The sequence below is a fragment of the Malus sylvestris genome, chromosome 4 (genome assembly GCF_916048215.2).
Source record: "Malus sylvestris chromosome 4, drMalSylv7.2, whole genome shotgun sequence".
In the NCBI taxonomy this organism is placed as follows: Eukaryota; Viridiplantae; Streptophyta; class Magnoliopsida; order Rosales; family Rosaceae; genus Malus; species Malus sylvestris.
Window position 1 is genome coordinate 23433700 of NC_062263.1, and position 17859 is coordinate 23451558.

At 35.3% G+C, this 17859-nt stretch overlaps 2 protein-coding genes across 2 annotated transcripts in view; both read right to left on the reverse strand.

Annotated features, from left to right (window-relative positions):
- Positions 1-17494, reverse strand: part of LOC126619120 (probable LRR receptor-like serine/threonine-protein kinase At3g47570) — a 99545-nt gene extending 82051 nt beyond the window's left edge. Inside the window, exons 1-2 of the mRNA XM_050287400.1 lie at positions 17236-17494; positions 17038-17141 (exon numbers count right to left, since the gene is read on the reverse strand). The gene's annotated coding sequence lies outside the window, so the exon portion shown is untranslated. The remainder of the gene's footprint in view (positions 1-17037; positions 17142-17235) is intronic.
- On the reverse strand, positions 11055-17128 carry LOC126619121 (probable LRR receptor-like serine/threonine-protein kinase At3g47570). Its single transcript, XM_050287401.1, has 3 exons — positions 16993-17128; positions 11907-14629; positions 11055-11713 (listed from the first exon to the last, which is right to left on the reverse strand). Exons 2-3 carry the CDS (start codon positions 14623-14625, stop codon positions 11301-11303), a joined length of 3132 nt encoding a protein of 1043 aa, XP_050143358.1. The 5' UTR covers positions 14626-14629; positions 16993-17128; the 3' UTR covers positions 11055-11300.
- Positions 17495-17859: the final 365 nt, after the last annotated feature.

Here is a 17859-nt window from a genome sequence, read left to right on the forward strand (position 1 = left end):
ATGTGAATAAGAGCTCTCTTTTAAATTTAGTTCATTATTTAATAAACTAATAATTAAGAAAAACTAGTTAATTAAATAATGATTGTGGTATGCCACCTAAGAGCAAGTCCACCCCTAAGGACTTTGCGCCAGCACCCAGCGTATTTATCCACTCAAGTGAACAGTAATAGACTGGAGTGAACAGTAATAGCCCAAGGCATCTCCACCCCTAAAAAAATGCGCTGCCATCCAACGCATTTATTTGGTGTGTTTTTTTTTTAAGTTTATTTCGGATAAGATTTTTAACCAATTTCGGATAAAATTTCAAATAAACTTAAAAAAAATACACACTAAAATAAAATTACATACTCATCAAATAAACTTAAAAAAAAAACACACTAAAATAAAATTACATAAACTCATCAAATAAATTAAGGATGAGCTTTTGGTATTTTTTTTTCACACAAAAAGTATATGAAAGCTTTGGTAGAAGGTGTAGAAAATATTGAAATGTGGTGTAAGGTGGAAGATGAGGGTTAGGTATTTATAGAAAAAATAATAACTTTTTTAAAATTTTACTGTATTTAAAAAAAAAAATATGTATTTTTTTATATTTTTAATTAATTTTAATGTAGTTAATTAATCTGGACCGTTGGATTTGAAAAATATTCAAATCCAAGAGCCCAGGATCAGCCACGTGGCCAACGCCAGCAAATGGCCCAGCTTCTTGGTCAGCCTGTTTTGTGCTGGCCCAGAGACCAGCTTGGGCTGGGTGCCAAGTTGTTTTGTGGGCTGGAGTGAATGGACAGGGTCCCAGCCTGTTTTTTGTGCTGGGTGCTGGCCTAATCCACCACCGGTGGACTTGCTCTAAGATGGTATGAAAATATGGTACAAAAACATGGTATGAATAACATTACTCAATTTGTATTGCTTAGTAAATAAAAAAAAATGAAGAGAAAATCTAGAAAGAGAAATTTAATATATACTAAAACTGACTGTACTCTGAAATTACCCTCCCAGTTTTGCACTAATTCCTATTATGTCCTGATACACCAATCATATATGTACTGTATTTATTTTATGTTTTCTTTTTCTTCGTTCTCCCTTCTCACTCTTCTCCTCGACTCAGCTGGCGACGACGACCAACCAACCAAAAAAAGCCCTCGATTGGTGTTTTCGGTTCCTCTTTAAAAGCCCCCCCTCCCTCTCTTTAAAAAATTTCTCGCCGTTGCTCTCTCGATCATGGTTCAATTCTGGTTTGCTTAAATCCTATGACGAGTAAGTACCTCCGATCTGTGATTCTTAGTGTTCTGAAAAGGTTTATCGGCTTGGAATAATTTGAAATTTTGGGAGTTAATGGTTTGAGAAACAGCTCTCAATTTCCGATTTTTGTTTTTTTCTGATTGTTGAAGTGGTTGTGAGAACCGGTTCTTTTGAACCAATTTAATCTGTTTTAGTGAGGATTTTTGAATTTGTAGAGTCGATCTCAAAATATGGTGGGATTTTAGGGAATTGAGAGTGTTTACAGACTGTTTGCGCTGAGTTTGAATTTGAATTTTATAGACTGTTTGTTTTCTAAAATTTGGTTTTGGATGAGAAAATTATGATAAACAAAGGGAAGTCATTTTCTCAGAAAGAATCATATTTGGTAATATCCATTTGATTTGGGGACTTCATTTTCTCATAAAGAATCATATTTTATTTAATTACTTACAAAAAAGATTCATATAAAGTTGAAGTTTAGAGGTGTATTCAATTGAGAATGAGAGAGATTTTGATGGATTTATAAATCTATGGATTTTTATGAAATTTAATTGATTTGTAGAGATTCCATATAAAATTTTGATTCAATTCTCTCGAAATCTCATGGGAATAGTTGAGATTTATGGATACTTAAAATACACTACGAAATCTCTCCAACTCCCTTTAATTCCTCAACTTTCTCAAATTCTTTAAAATCAATTTCTAATTGAATGCATCTGGAATGTTATAAATTTCTTTAAAATCTTAATTGAATGTACCTGAATTTTTAAGGATATTAATAAACTATTTTAAAATTATAATTGAAGACACCTAGAATTTCAAATAATCACTTAAAATTGAATACTCTAGATATATTAAAAGAATTAAAATCCTTTAAAACCTCAATTGAATACACCCCTTACTGTGTGAGAAGCAGAGAGGCAGATTACATGTTGAATGGCATCATAAAAATCGTTCAAACAATATCATGAAAGAGCACTCAACCCGTCTTGAGAAGTTCTTCCAAATCATACATGCAAAACAAAAATATCAAACAAACAAAACAAGCAGTAGTTACCTTTTTGCTTCCGTAACCTTTGGCCGCTGCAGTAACGTTTTTGGGTGACCACTTCGTCACTAATCGTTTTTGTGTGTATCGAACTCAGAACCTTTGAAGGTAAGGAAAAAACCCGGTTGATCAAACAACTTATTTATTGCAATAACTTGTAATATTTTAGTTTTATAGATGAGAAAATTAAAAAAAAAAATAATAAAGAAATCTAACATTAATAAAATGAAGAGTCTCCATCTATGTTTTGCGCAGATCCTATATACTCAGGGCCAGCCCTGTTCTCACTTTTCCTCCGCTACTGTTTCTATTCCTTACGTAGAGAGAGAGAGAGAGAGAGAGAGAGAGAGAGATATGGGGTTTAAATGTGAGGGCAGAGTAAGGAGAGTAAGAAAAAAGCAAGATGGCAATTAGTGGAGAGAAAAATGTTATTGTCAAGGTCAAATGCACTCACATTTTCTCTTAATTTGATTGGTTGAAAGTAATAATACTTCTATATTTTGATGCGGATTTTTAACCCATTAAAATTACCGTTTCTCTTAAAAAAAAAAGTATACAACAATATATTTACACACTAAGAAGGGGAGAATAATTTGTTGCAAACTTGTCACCATTGAGATTCGAATTTAAGATCTCTCGTAAGAGAAATATCACTAAACATTATTACTCAGCAGTAAACATCTTTTCCTTTATCACCTCTTATATTTAAGAAAAAAATGGAAGAGCCAGACCAAACATCATCCACAACTTATTGGGTCTAGGGTGATAATTAATGGAGATAAAAATGGGAGGTAGATTGTCTGCCCTCCCATTTCCATACTTTCTCATCCCCTTCTGTTTTGTATGGTCACAGTTAAGCCATGTCAACATTTTATATTCCTATTACTTTTTGTTTTATTATTTTATAAAAAATCAATATAAAATATTGACGTGACATAACCGTGATCACATAAACAGAAGGGAATGAGAAGAATATGAAAATAGGAGAACAGACAATCCACCTCTATAAAAATGGCATTGTTTGGCACTAATACACCAGCTGCACCCACTTTTTCTCCAATACTGCTTCAGTGCTTCTTGTCCTTTTAAAATATAAAACTTTTCTTTTCAATGTACCTTAAATTTTATAATAAGTATATAATTCAATAAATTCTAGACACCAAACTAGCAATATCTAGAATGAGGATTCTCTTCGGATCCTCTTGTGAGGATTATTGAGATCCTCAAATTATGTGTGTTCATCGTATATTATATGGTAAGAAATTATTTTAAATTAAATATGAACAGTAACTAACAAAAATTGGCCGAACGATATACGATGAATAAACACAATTTAAAAATTCTCGAAATCCTCGTAAAAAGATCCAGATAGAATCCTCGTTCCAATATGTATGTAATATGTAGAAAAATGGCAGAGAGTTAAAAGCCACTAACTGTCCATCAAACTCGTGGCATTTTAGGTAAGTTAACACTGGAATTATGAGATTGGTTTATGAATTGACTTGTTGACTGGAAGTCTTCCCTGTACATTGTAGAAGAAAGCATGACGATGAGTCACATTCGCAGCCCACTAGATTGTTGAATTTGAAAATAGGAAAAGGGATAAGGTTGTTGCTGACAAAGAGAAGCTCTTAATGTAACTATCTCAAATAAATAAGGCCTTCTTTTTTCAAATGTGATAAAAACTTGGGTAAAAGACTGTTTACCACCCTCATGTTTTGTGGTTTTCAACATTTAGTACATCAAGTTTTTTTTGTCCCAGAGTCATACCTAAAGTGTAAATTTTGGGACAGTCTCATACATCTGTTAGTTCTCTCGTTAAGTGATGACGTGGCGCCCTGATTGGACGCCACGTGTCATTAAAAAAATAAAAATAATATTTAAATAAAAATAATATTAAAAATATTTAAATAAATATTTAAATAATAAAATAATTTTTTTTCCTTCTTCTCTTCTTCTTCTTTTTTTTTTCTTCTTCTTCTGGGTTTGGTTCTCTCTTTTTTTTTCTTTTTTTTTTTTCTTCTTCCTCCTCCTTCTTCTTCTTCCTTCTCCTTCCTCCTCATTCTTCTTCTCCTTCTTCTTCCTTCTTAAGAAGGAAGGAGGAGAAGGAAAAAAAACAGAAAAAAAAAAAAAAAAAAAAACCGAACCCAGAAAAGAAGAGGAAGAAGAAGGAAGAAGAAGGAGAAGAAGAATGAGGAGGAAGGAGAAGGAAGAAGAAGAAGAAGAAAAAGAAGGAGGAGGAAGGAGAAGGAAGAAGAAGGAGAAGGAGGAGGAAGAAGGAAAAAAAAAAAAAAAAAAAAAAGAAGAGAAACCGAACCCAGAAGAAGAAGAAGGAGAAGAAGGAGGAGGAGGAAAGAGAAGGAAGAAGAAGGAGAAAGAGGAGGAAGAAGAAGAAGAAGAAAAAAAAAAAAAAAAGAGAGAAACCGAACCCAGAAGAAGAAGAAGGAGAAGAAGGAGGAGGAGGAAGAAGGAAAAAAAAAAAAAAAAAAAAAAAAAAAACCGAACCCAGAAGAAGAAGAAGAAGGAAAAAAAAAAGAAGAAGAAGAAGAAGAGAAGGAGAAAAAAATATATATTTTATTATTATTTTAATATTTTAATATTTATTTAAATATTTTTTAATATTATTTTTATTTAAATAAATTTTTTATTTTTTTAATGACACGTGGCGTCTAATCAGGGTGCCACGTCATCACTTAACGGGAGAACTAACAGTTTGACTAACAGATGTATGAGACTGTCCCAAAATTTACACTTTAGGCATATTTTTTTACTAGCCTAAAATTAGTCACTTATTCTTAATTATGAATTCATGTTCATGTTTTTCTCGGTTAAGTGTGGTTTGGTATGCAACACTTGCGGCAGTGGTAAGTGGAAAAACATAGCGAAGTGGAAGAAACCATAGTCAAAACATTCTCTGGTCGGGACTTTTTTGGGGCTGGTGATTGAACATTCTCTGGTCGCATTAATCTAGCCTCTTTATCTGTGGGTGTTGTTGAAGTTGCTTCTTCCGATTTTTCTTCGCTTTTGGTTTTGATCAGCTTCACTGAGGTTAAATCCATCTTGATGACTAAAATCAGCTAAAATGTACACTACTGAACGACAAACAAACGCACGGAGGCAATTGAAACGCAAACTACGTTGCCAAGGAAATTAAAGGTGGTTTTGTTGAGAACAATATTAAGGCCTATATTTATACTAGTGTGTTCATCGGCTATTTCTAGCTTTTCTCACTTGCCAGCGGCTGTTTCTAGCTTTTCTCTCCCTTGCCAGCGGCTGTTTTTGGCTTTCCAGTGGTTTTACCTAGCCTTGCCGCACCCTATTTATAAATATAGGGTGTGGTTTACATGCCTATTTTATGATTAAGTTTCATGTTCTTATGGAATAGGAAAGTACACTTTCATTCCTTTTCCAATATATGTTATAGGATTCCCAATCTAACTGTACAAGGAAACTTTGATTCTTTCCTAGTCCTTTTAGGAGAAGAATCGGTGCTCCTTTAATTTCCCTAATACAATCCTAAACAAAATAGGACATATTAACTTTGACGAGCCAAAATCCTAACACATGATTGGTTGGCCCTACCTATATTACAGAGATGATACAAATGTGGTAAGTGTAACATTACTCTATTAAGTTTTGAAAATCATGAATTTGTCATCTCATCCTAACTTCGTTAAAGTTTTCTATCCAAAATAAGTCATGTGCTTCAAGTTTATTTCTGATATTTCAACTTCCCACTCGATCCCCTTCAAGATTATTTTGGACATTTTAAGGTTATTTTTGGACATTTCAACACTTTCTTTTAATTGATATGATTGACCACATTGAATTTCAAAGCTTGTAATTAGTTAAACTCTATGTTAGTGGAGCCTAATGTACCTCTTTAGTAGTTCACTATAAGTTTTTCAAACAAGCGTGGCATATTTTTTTACTAGCTAAGTCACTCTTGAGATTCGAAAACATAAGACCTCTTGTAAAAGAAATATCTTTAAACAATATTACTAAGTAACAAAAGACTTTTCCTCTAATATACCTTTAGTTTTACGAGTTAACTAACCCAATCTAAGTCTAGGCACTAAGCGAGCCATTTTCAAAGAGGGGTGGCCGAGGACTTGGAATAAAGCAATCATCAACTCGGAAATTTTCATGAGAAGTAGTGGAAGTGGATGCGTAATAAAATTAGTCACTTATTCTTCTTTAATTATGAATTCATGTTCATGTTTTTCTCGGTTAAGTGGAAGAAAGCAGAAACGATGGGTCGCATTCACTCGCACCCTACTAGGCCACTACCTTAGTGCTATGAGATATATAATACTTGGTTAGGAAGTGTTATTGACCTCTAGCACTCACATAACTTTGCACAGAACACTCGGGTAACTTACACTAATGGTTGCCAGTATTACACTAATGGCTTTATATAATTTAATAAAAAAACGCTTAATGAATTACTATAATAATAACAAAAACAAGATAGCGGTGGTCAGGGCCAGCCCAGGCCCAGTGCGGGGAGGGCGACCGTCCAGGTGATAGGATTAAAAGCACACCACAAAGTAGCACACAAATGTCCTATTGATTTTCCTTATTAACACTAAGATTTGTCAATTGTAGCATATGAAAATAAGAGTCTTTCCCGCAGAAGATTGTTTTATCTAACTACCTAAAATGTCACAAAAACTGGGTTGCTGTCCCTACTGACCAGCCACCGAAAAATAATTATTAGACTGACTTATACATATCTAAAGTCTACGAAATTTTATATGTAGATACTAGACACACAAAGCTACACTCACACAAATATTTGGGATTTTTGGAGTTGATTTGCTATTTAAATTAAATCGAACAAAAATAGGATAGAAACAAATTTTAAGTAGTTAACAAATTAAGAAAAACGAGTTAGGGGTATTGCTATCCACCACCAAATAATCATGCAAACATGTTATGTTTCATTCAAATTTCTTTTATTTCCGGATGAAGATGCTCAAGTTGGCTCAATGTTAGAACTCAACCTATTACTCTTTCTTACGTAGTATGTTAAGAGAATGACGTTTTCAACTTAACTTAGTCCCTAGCATGCAATCTAGAATGGCGTGTTCATAGATTTAACAAGTAGAAATCATTAAGAACGAAAAGAGTTTGAGTCATCACAAGGCATCGTAAGTACTGGCGTTGTCTTACTTATCCTAGAAATTGGTTCACATGTTAATCGCAATTAACAAGTACTACTTTAGAACATATGTAGGTCCTCATTCGACAAGGGCAGACACACACATACTCATAGCATTAGAATCATATATATGCTTACTACGTATGCATCCATAGAAAACAAATAAAGAATTCATCAATGAGACAAGTAGTGAACCAAGTTTCATCCATTCATAAAAATAATTTAACGAAATGTCATAACAAAATTGCAATCATATTCGGGGCTTCAAAACAGCCCCTAACCTCTAAAAAATTAGTTACACATAGTTCTCAAAATAAACCAAAAGAAAGACATGAGTTTGAGAAGATAAAACCGAGATAAGAGAATGCCAAGATTTCCTCCTTCCTTTCCTTCCTTTCTCAACGCAGCAGCCTTGCTTTTTTTTTTTTCCTTCCTTTCCTTCCTTTTTTTTCTATCTTTTTTTCTCTAAAGAACTCTCCTTTGCTGCTGCAACCTGCAGCCTTTATGCCCATGCTTGCTGCCCCATTTCTGCTCCATAACTCATCCCACTAACAGCCATTTAGTGATGACAATAAGTGAGAGGAAATTGTAAAACAATTGTAACTCTTTGGGCAACCTTTATGCCAATTACTCCCACTTAATCCTCATCTTTAATTCCATTTCATCTGATATTTGAGGAGATGTCAGCTGGCTTGTTCTTGGCTGCAAGTTTTATTGGATTTATTGCCTTCAATGCAGTTACAAACTGCACAGCGTCTTGGAAACCTTTCAGTGTTAAAACGACCATAACTTCTTCTACAAAAATGCTCTTAACAATCCGCGAAATGCTCCAGAAAATAAACATCCGTAGCTTTCTAAGCATATAAGACTCATTCTCTAATTCATTCTGAGCTGTTCACAACTTGCTTTCAAAGTCAGCTGACCTGCACAGGCAGTTTTGACGAATTTGTCACTTAATATCCAACTTGTGCTATTTTTCTTTTCTTTGGTTGACAAATCCTACTAAACACAAAAACAAAGTAAATAGCTCAAAAATATAAGGAACTAACTAAGAAAAGACAAGTGAATTTAATGTAAAATATATATAAATATGAGCTTATCACCAGGGCCCAAAAAAATTAGGGGCACTAAAATTATTAGGGTGATATATTTATATATGTTTTATAAGAGTATAAATTTATAAAATTTGGTTCAATGACATAGAAATTTAACTGAAGTGGTGGTTTGTCATTTGAAAATAACGAGGAGGTCTTGTCTTGGGTTCAAAACACCATGGCCTCGTTTGGCAGCTCGGACTGTACTGACTATTTCTGTCGGATAGGATAAATAGCCACCGGATAGTACTGACTAAATTAGTCGGGTGTTTGGTGCAGTATCAGACTAATAACCGTATTATTTATACTGTGTTTGGTATTATACCGAATATGAGGAATCAAACTTAAAATAAAATTAAAAAAAAAACAGAAATCCTCTCTTTTGTTCCCAGATCTCTCCGCCGCAAACCCCCCAAAATCCCTCCCTCACTATCCTTTCTTCTTCTTCCCTGTCTGCTCCCTGAACGAAACCCCACCACAAAGGCAGCAACAAGAAACCCAGCAAAACCCACCTTTCAAATTCTCATCGTTTTTTTTTCCCAATCCTTCTTTTTTTTTTTTTTAGCTACAAATCAGCCCAGTAAAAGTGTTGAGGAGGACTGGGCTCGCTGGAAGAACTGAGGAGGAGGAAGAAGAAGAAGAATACGATGGAATTTGAACCATAACCATTTAGTACAATGATATAGTATTATTTTGAATTCAACGAACCATAACCATTTAGCTACAACCGGTTTCTTCTTCTTCTTTCTTCCCTGTATTCTTTTTCTTCTTCTTCAAATCTTTGAATTTCCCAATCATTCTCTTTCTTCCCCGTATTCTTCTTCTTCTTCTTCAAATTCCATCGTTTTTTTTTTTTAGTTTCTGCTTTGCAGGTTCGCCGGCAAAGGAATTGGGCTTTGGGATTTGTGGGAATGAGGGGGAAGAACAAAGGGAGGGGAAATGAAGAATATGTTCACCTCTATTGACTGCGTGGTGGTGGGCGATGGAATCAGTGGGCTCTGCATCGCTCAGGTGCTGGCTACCAAGCACGGCGACGTTGTTCCGATTGTCATAGTCACGAAGGCTAAGGACCAGGTGGGAGGCAACATCATCATTGTTGAGAAGGACAGCTATGCTGGAGCAGAGACACGGCTGTGTTTGGAGAGGAAGGACCCGACTAAGGAGAAGAAGAAGAAGAAGAAGAAGAAGAAGAAGAAGAAGAAGAAGGAGAAGAAGAAGAAGAAGAGGAAGAGGAAGGAGGAAGAAGAAGAAGAAAAAAGAGGAAGAAGGAGGAAGAAGAAGAAGAAAAAAAAAAAAAAAACTTCCCCAGATTCGGAGGAAGAAGAAGAAGAAGGTGAAGGAGAAGGAAGAAGAAGAAGGTGAAGGAGAAGGAAGAAGAAGAAGGTGAAGGAGAAGGAAGAAGAAGAAGAAGAAGAAGAAGAAGAAGAAGAAGAAGAAGAAGAAGAAGAAGAAGAAGAAGAAGAAGAAGAAGAAGAGGAAGAGGAAGAAGGAGGAAGAAGAAGAAGAAAAAAAAAAACTTCCCCAGATTCGGAGGAAGAAGAAGAAGAAGGTGAAGGAGAAGGAAGAAGAAGGAAGAAGGGGAAGGAAGAAGGAGGAAGGAAGAAGGAGAAGGAGGAAGGAAAAAAAAAGTTGCAGTCGGAGGAAGAAGAAGAAGAAGGAAGAAGAAAAAAAAACCTGGATGACACGTGGCGCCCAGTAAGTGCGCCACATCACAGTTAACGAGAGACTTAACAGTTTGACTAACGGATGTATGAGACTGTCCCAAAATTTACACTTTAGGTATGAATCTGAGACGAAAAAAACTTGATGTACTAAATGTTGAAAACCACGAAACATGAGAGTAGTAAACAATCTTTTACCCAAAATAATACTTTGAAAATTTAGGCATTTTTTTAATTTTAATATTTATTTATTCGATAATATGTTAAAAATATGAGTAAAATCCATGAATTTTATATGTATTATTGAAAGAGATGTGAAAATAACGTGTTTTAAACGTGAAAAAAATATGTATTATGCATTGGAGTTTTAGGGGGGTGTATTCAATTGAGAATTTGAGAGACTTTAATGGATTTATAGGGGGTGTATTCAATTAGGGCTTCAAGTACAATGAAAAAAATGCTACTAACATGAGCATCCCCTTCACTCCAAACCTTTTGCTCTCACCATCACTTAACTTTCTGCTTCTTGGTATCTGTAGAATTATCAGAGAGACAGGCCAAGGGTTCACTTTCAACAACACCGATATTGTCCCCAACTTGGTAATTACCACATGCACAATCTGTCAGATGTATGGTTTTATCACAAAATGCCTCGGTATTAGTTGAAGTGAGGTTAGGATATTTAAACTCTTATTTTCTCATTGATACGATCGATGTGGGACATTTCAACATTATCCACCTTCTCTCTCACACTCCAAACACCATTTGCAAATTCTATCAAAGCTAATAGCAGTTTGTGACTACATTTTCCAGAGTTAGCCATTCAACAAAGAACATAAAAAATATTTATCCAACAAAAACCACTAATCATTAAAATTCTAAAAACACCACACAAATTAAAATTCAAAAGCTTCAAGTCATATAAGTAAAACACACCACAAACATCAACGAGAAAAAATTCAAAGCGATAGCAAGAGAAAGAAAGCAAAAATAGAAAGAAAATTTTGGTGAGTAGATAGTGGAAAGTATTATTGATGAGTGATCATGTCCTTTCTCCTTTGGGTAGCATGCTTTGTCCTTGTCAAGTCTTCTTAAACTTTGAGGTACGTGTCTTTGATTGCGCTCATTTTTCTGACAACCGCGTCCATCAGCATCCGCTCCCTTGGTGACGTTGCACAACAAGAGAGTCCTATCTGCATCACTGAAACCAAGCATTCCTTTAATTTCTTTGCTTTCACCGAGCCACCATTGTTACATCTGGATGGAGTTCGTTCTCGCACTATGTCATTGTTGACATCAGCATCTGTTTCGAGGTCGAGGATAATTGAATGGTCAACAACGTCCATGACATGGTCAGGCAAAGCCATGGCTACAAATTGGTAAATGCTTAGACCGCCTTTAAACACGTCATCGGTAGGTCTTTTTCCTGTGAACATTTCCAGCAATAGTATCCCATAGCTGTAAACATCTCCAAGTATGGAAACTTGGCCTCCTGTGCCGTACTCTGCTAGGATAGACATACAATATGTTGTATGCAATTGACTATTAGAACAATATATTCTTTAGATTTATATGTTACTTATTTTCCAAGAAAAAAAAGAGGCAGTAATGTATTTTTCATCAATAGAGATTAATTAGTTGTTTTTTTTTGTAATAATTTACTAAGAACATAAAGTTAGAATGACAGAAACTCATACCTGGAGGAATGTAGCCTATAGAAACCTTTAGCTGAGATGACATTGTTTGACTGAAGGAGGGATCATTTGATGTTTCGAAGAGGAACCTTGCCAAACCAAAATCCCCAACATGGGCTACCATATCTTCATCAAGTAGTACGTTGCTCGGCTTTAGATCACAATGAACAATGGCCGTTTCACAATGGTGGTGGAGATAATCTAACGCAGAAGCAACATCAATGGCGATGTTCAATGTTTGCATAAAACTCATTCTTTTGCTTGGAGATTCCTCTTCATATATTGGATACAACATTGAGTCTAGACTTCCATTTGCCATGAACTCGAAAACTAGACTTTTGAAGTCCTTGCCCTGGTTATCAATGCTCGAGCATGCAGTTATGATCTTGAGAAGATTACGGTGCCTTATACTCCTTAAAGCTTTGCATTCATCTATGAAACTCTTGGAAGCTCCTTGTTGTTGAAGGTTTAGTACCTTAACAGCAACTATTGTTCCATCACTAGGAATTACCCCTTTATAAACAGAACCAAAACTTCCCAAACCAATAAGATTATCCGCAGAGAATCCGTTAGTTGATTCAACGAGTTGTGAGTAGGAGACACCTGATTTCCAATCCTTATATGAACGTGAAGTTGCAAGTCTATCTCTTGACTTTTTCAGCATTGAACAAGCGACACAGAAGAATGATAGAGCAATTATGATTCCAAATACACAGGCTATGGGGATGACTACTTTTGAGGAATGTAGTCCTCGAGATGAATGGTGTTTTTTTGGGGGGCATGAAGGTAGATGTAATTGTGGGATGCCACCACAGAGCCTATGATTTCCAAGAACAGAAACACCACTAGCATTTGCAAAAATACCATCTTTAGGCAGCTCTCCCTCAAAATCATTATACGAAAGATTGAGATACTTGAGAGCACCAAGCTTGCCTATGAATTCAGGAATCGGCCCAGACAAGTTGTTGCTTGAAATATCAAGTTTTTCCAAGCCTTTCAAATTCTTAAGAGATTGAGGAATCGTTCCTTCAAACTTATTACCTTGCAAAGACAAGCGCTCCAAACTAGTACAACTGCCGAGGGTGCTCGGGATTTCACCTAATAAATTGTTTCTTGATACATTTAGCTCTGTGAGATGCACTAAATCACCCACCTCAAAGGGCATCAGACCCGTCAAATAATTATCAGACAGGTCTAAAGAAATTGAAACAGTTGAAAGCTCCATAAGCATTTTAGGTATGGTGCCCGTAAGGTTGTTACTGGAAAGGGAAAGATCTAATAGGTTTTGGTAATTTCCCAAACTTGGAGGTATATTGCCCTCAAACCTATTGAACTCCATGTAAAGGTTTAACAATGAAGTCATGTTACCAAGGGAAGACGGGATTGACCCAGAAAATTCATTAGCATCCAAATACAGTTGCTCTAACTTCTTTAGCTTCCCAATTTCAAGCGGGACACTACCACCCAAATGGTTATTGTCTAATGCTAGAATATTCAAGTTTATAAGGTTTCCAATGCCGTTAGGGAGCCTTCCATGTATCAAATGTAACCCTAGACCAAGAATATTAAGTTGGGTCGACAAGTTGGCTATGGATCCCGGGATTCCTCCTCCAAAATTATTACTGTCAAGAGCCAAAATCTCCAATCTAGTGCAATTAGCCAAGAAACTAAGAAAATTCAAGTCACCAACTTTTCTATTTCCTAACTGATTGCCATAAATGTTTAGCCAAACTAAGCTTTGCAAGTTTCCTAGACTCTCACTAGGGATTGTCCCAGAGAAGCCATTTTGAGAAAGATCAAGCAACTGAAGTCTAGAAGCATTTGACAATGATATAGGAATATTTCCTTTGAATTTGTTCATAGCGCACTGAAATTTTATGAGATTAGGAAGCATAGTGCCGAGATTTGGTGGTAGCTCTCCATGCAACTGGTTGAAAGCAACACTAAAAGTGGATATGGAAGAAATATTATAGATTGGGGATGGGATCATACCAGATAGATCATTAAGGTGAACTAAGAACTCCTCCAAGCCTGTTATATGCCCAAGCTCATTGGGTATGCTTCCTTGAAAATTGTTCCTACCAAGATGAAGACCACTCAACAAAGAAAAGTTTCCTATCCAAGGTGGGATGGTTCCAGTGAGATTATTACCATAAAGCCATAGATATTTTAAATTCAACAATGAACTGAGTTGGTTCGGAATGGACCCCATAATCCGATTGGCTTTTAGATCAAGCAATCTTAGTTGCGTGCATTGCGACAAATTGGTTGGAATTTTCCCATGGAAGGAATTATGAGAAAGGTTGAGATATTGTAGGCTTTGTAGACGACCCATTTCTGGAGGAATTTCCCCATGAAAGTTGTTGTCACTCAAATTGATTCCAGTAAGATAAGTAAGATTTCCAATAGAAGATGGAATGGAGCCTACCAACTTTTTTGATTTCAGGTTCAACATCAAGACTCTTTTGGTGGAACGGTGGCATGAAACTCCAACCCAACTACAGAAATGGATGGAATGATTCCATGAGCTCATGGCATTGAAAGGATCAACTGTTATTCTTTTCTTTAAGTCTAGCAGTGCCAAGCGATCAGATTCATTTCCAAGGAGAGTAAGGTTGCGAAGTGTTGTAGATTCGAGGCAAGTGCTCATGCATAAAAGAATGAACCCATGCAGGAATTTGAACAAAACCAGCTTACAGTTGGTACGTGAATGCTCCATCATTGTTCTAAGACAGTGAGCAACATAGGTTAATTAATTTGCACAAATGCATAAAAGAGAAGAAATGCTATCACATGGTAGAAAACTTGATTCAATATGTTTACAAAAAATGAGATGGCAAATGTAAGGACCACTAATAATAGATCTCTGTCCTCTCGTACATCTTACAAAGAATGGAGGAGATTTTTTCAAATGGGAGGGAAACCTTGTCAATTCTTAATTAATCTTTTGGCCACACAAAAGTCCGATCGATGATATTGCTCACAAGTAATATGTAGAGAGAAAAGTTTAAAGGATATTTGGATTATTAACTAAAGAGTTTTTGACAGTTTAAGTCTCACTTCCATTGGTTTCTACTTTTGCCCAAGGCATGAACTGCTGCTTAATTTGTAGTGCTCGGTAAAAAAAATAAAAAAAGAGAAAATCTTGATAGACCCATCATATACGTACTGTATTTATTTTATATTTTCTTTTTTCTTAGTTCTCCCTTCTCACTCTTCTCCTCAACTCAGCTGGCGACGACGACCAACCAACAAAAAAAAAGCCCTCGATTGGTGTTTTTGGTTCCTCTCTAAAATCCCCCCTCTATCTCTTTCGAAAATTCCTCGCCGCTGCTCTCTCCATGATGGTTCAATTCGGGTTTGCTTAAATCCTATGACGAGTAAGTACCTCCGATCTGTGATTCTTAGTGTTCTGGAATGGTTTATCGGCTCAGAATAATTTGAAATTTTGGGAGTTAATGTTTTGAGAAACAGCTCTCAATTTCTGGATTTTGTTTTTGTTGATTTTTGAAGTGGTTGTGAGAACCGGTTCTTTTGAACCAATTTAATCGGTTTTAGTTATTGCATGTGGAGGGTTTTTGAATTTGTAGAGTCGATCTGAAAATATGGTGGGATTTTAGGGGATTGAGAGTGTTTACAGACTGTTTGTGCCGGGTTTGAATTTAAATTTTACAGACGGTTTGTTTTCTAAAATTTGGTTTTATAACAATATGTTGGGCATAATACAAATTTTCCTTGAAATTCTGAGAGGAGATACATTTTGTGTCCACAAAATTCTGACAGCACTATTCCTTTTCTTTTTATACCTACCTTTTTTGTTAAGATATCATTTAACCTCCCTTTTGGACATGCTCACACTATAGTAAAATGAAGTTAAGTTATAAGCTTTCTTGGGATATTCAGAAAGTATGAAAATATGAATATTATCAAAGGAAATTGTATTGAAATTCAAAGGTTTTATTTGCACTCATTTTTTTTTCTTTTTCTTTTTTTTTTCGTATGTGTGTGAGGAGATTAGAAACAAGCTCAAAGGTTTTGCACTTTTTTCTTTTCTCAATATCTTTGATTCTATATCAAATTTTCATCATAATTAATTATCCTTTGTGAATGTTGATACTGTAGTGAACAATCACAAGAAGGTAAAATAAGTGAAGAAGAAAGTTGTTGAAGACAAGTATGCTTAAGCAAATCAAACAATTTGTGCTTTTTTTACTGTAGCTCTATATATGGAATTGGAATTATTTTCATTCATGACTTCTCCTTGCCCCAGTTACTGCTATAAGATTATGAGTCCGAGGTTAAACATTAAGGTCAGCTATACAAGATTCAATTGATATAGAAATGTCATATTAAAAGAGGAATGTTGGTCCTTGATATATTAGCATTGTATTATGACATCTGAAATTGATTTCCCACTGGACAAGGAAACATATTCGGTTTCCTATATGGATTTTAACAGGGATTCCTCATTACTTTTGGCTAGGATTATGTTAGATATATTACTTTTGGCTAGGATTATGTTAGATATATAGTGGCCTCTCTACTGTTACAGATACTAAGCTCATTATTGGACTTAAATCTATTATGAGTCGAGCATATTGTTTTCTGCAAGAGAGGAAAGGTTCACTGAGTTTTGTTGGGAGTTTTTGACTATGGCATCATCTTCTGGAGCTTCTACATCTTAATCTCTTGCCATTCTAGCTATATAAACCATATATTTGCATATATGGTGTTACAACTGCATGAATTTTAATTTAATAGTGCTAATATTTGCAAAATTTCCAACTAACGTTGGTAGGGGCATTTAGATTTAGGTCAAAAAAAAAATGGCTCTTAGGTTAAGTCTAGTATTATATTTCCTCCATTTTTATTTCTTTTATACCCTTTTATATATATATATATATATATATATATTTTTTTTTTTTTTTTTTTTTTTTAATATTAGAGATGAAGTTCTTCTAATTTCATGCATCTTCCAATTCCAACAATATCATGAACGGGCACTCAATCTGTCTTCAAAAGTTCATCCAAATCATACATAAAAAACAAAAATATTAAACAAAAAAACAAAGCAAGCAGTGGTGGTCACCTATTTTTTCGTAACCCTTGGCCGCTACAGTGACGTTTTGGGTGCCTACTTCGTGACCAATCGCTTTAGTATTTGAGAAAGAGACGCAGATTACGTGCTGAATGGCATCATGAAAATTGTTCAAACAATATCATGAAAGAGCACTCAATCTGTCTTCAAAAGTTCTTCCAAATCATACATACAAAACAAAAATATCAAACAAATAAAACAAAAACAAAACAAGCAGCGGTTTTTTTTCATAACCTTTGGCCACTACAGTGATGTTTGGAGTGCCTACTCCATGACCAATCGCTTGAGTCACCGTGCAGTCACGACTCACGAATAAAAGGATGGTGACATAACTGCTCCCTCCTTGTCACGAGAAGAAAGGCTTTGAAGGCAAAAGCTAGAAATGGAGGGTGTGTGGACTGTAGACTATTAACTAGAAACGGAAAGCAAAAGAAGTATGCAGAAAGAGAGAGAGAGAGAGATGGGGTTTAAATGTGAGGGCAGAGTAAGGAGAGGAAGCAAAAGCAAGAGTGGTAATCAATATATACACACTCTAAGGGGCTGAATAAATTGCTTGCGGACTCGTCAATTCTGAGATTCGAATCTAAGATATCTTGTAATAGAAATATCATTAAATAGTATTACTAAGTGACAAAAGACTTTTCCTTTTAATATGTTGAGTTTTATGAGTTAACCAACCCAATCAACTCGGAAATTTCAAAGAGAAAAGGGGAATCATGTAATGAAAACTGTTGAATTAGTAATTACCGAACAAAAAAAAAATCCTTTTTTGAGGAAAATTTGAAAGAATAACAGAAAATAGGTTTAAGACTTGTTAAAAATATTAGGGTAAAAGACTGTTTACTACCTTCATGTTTC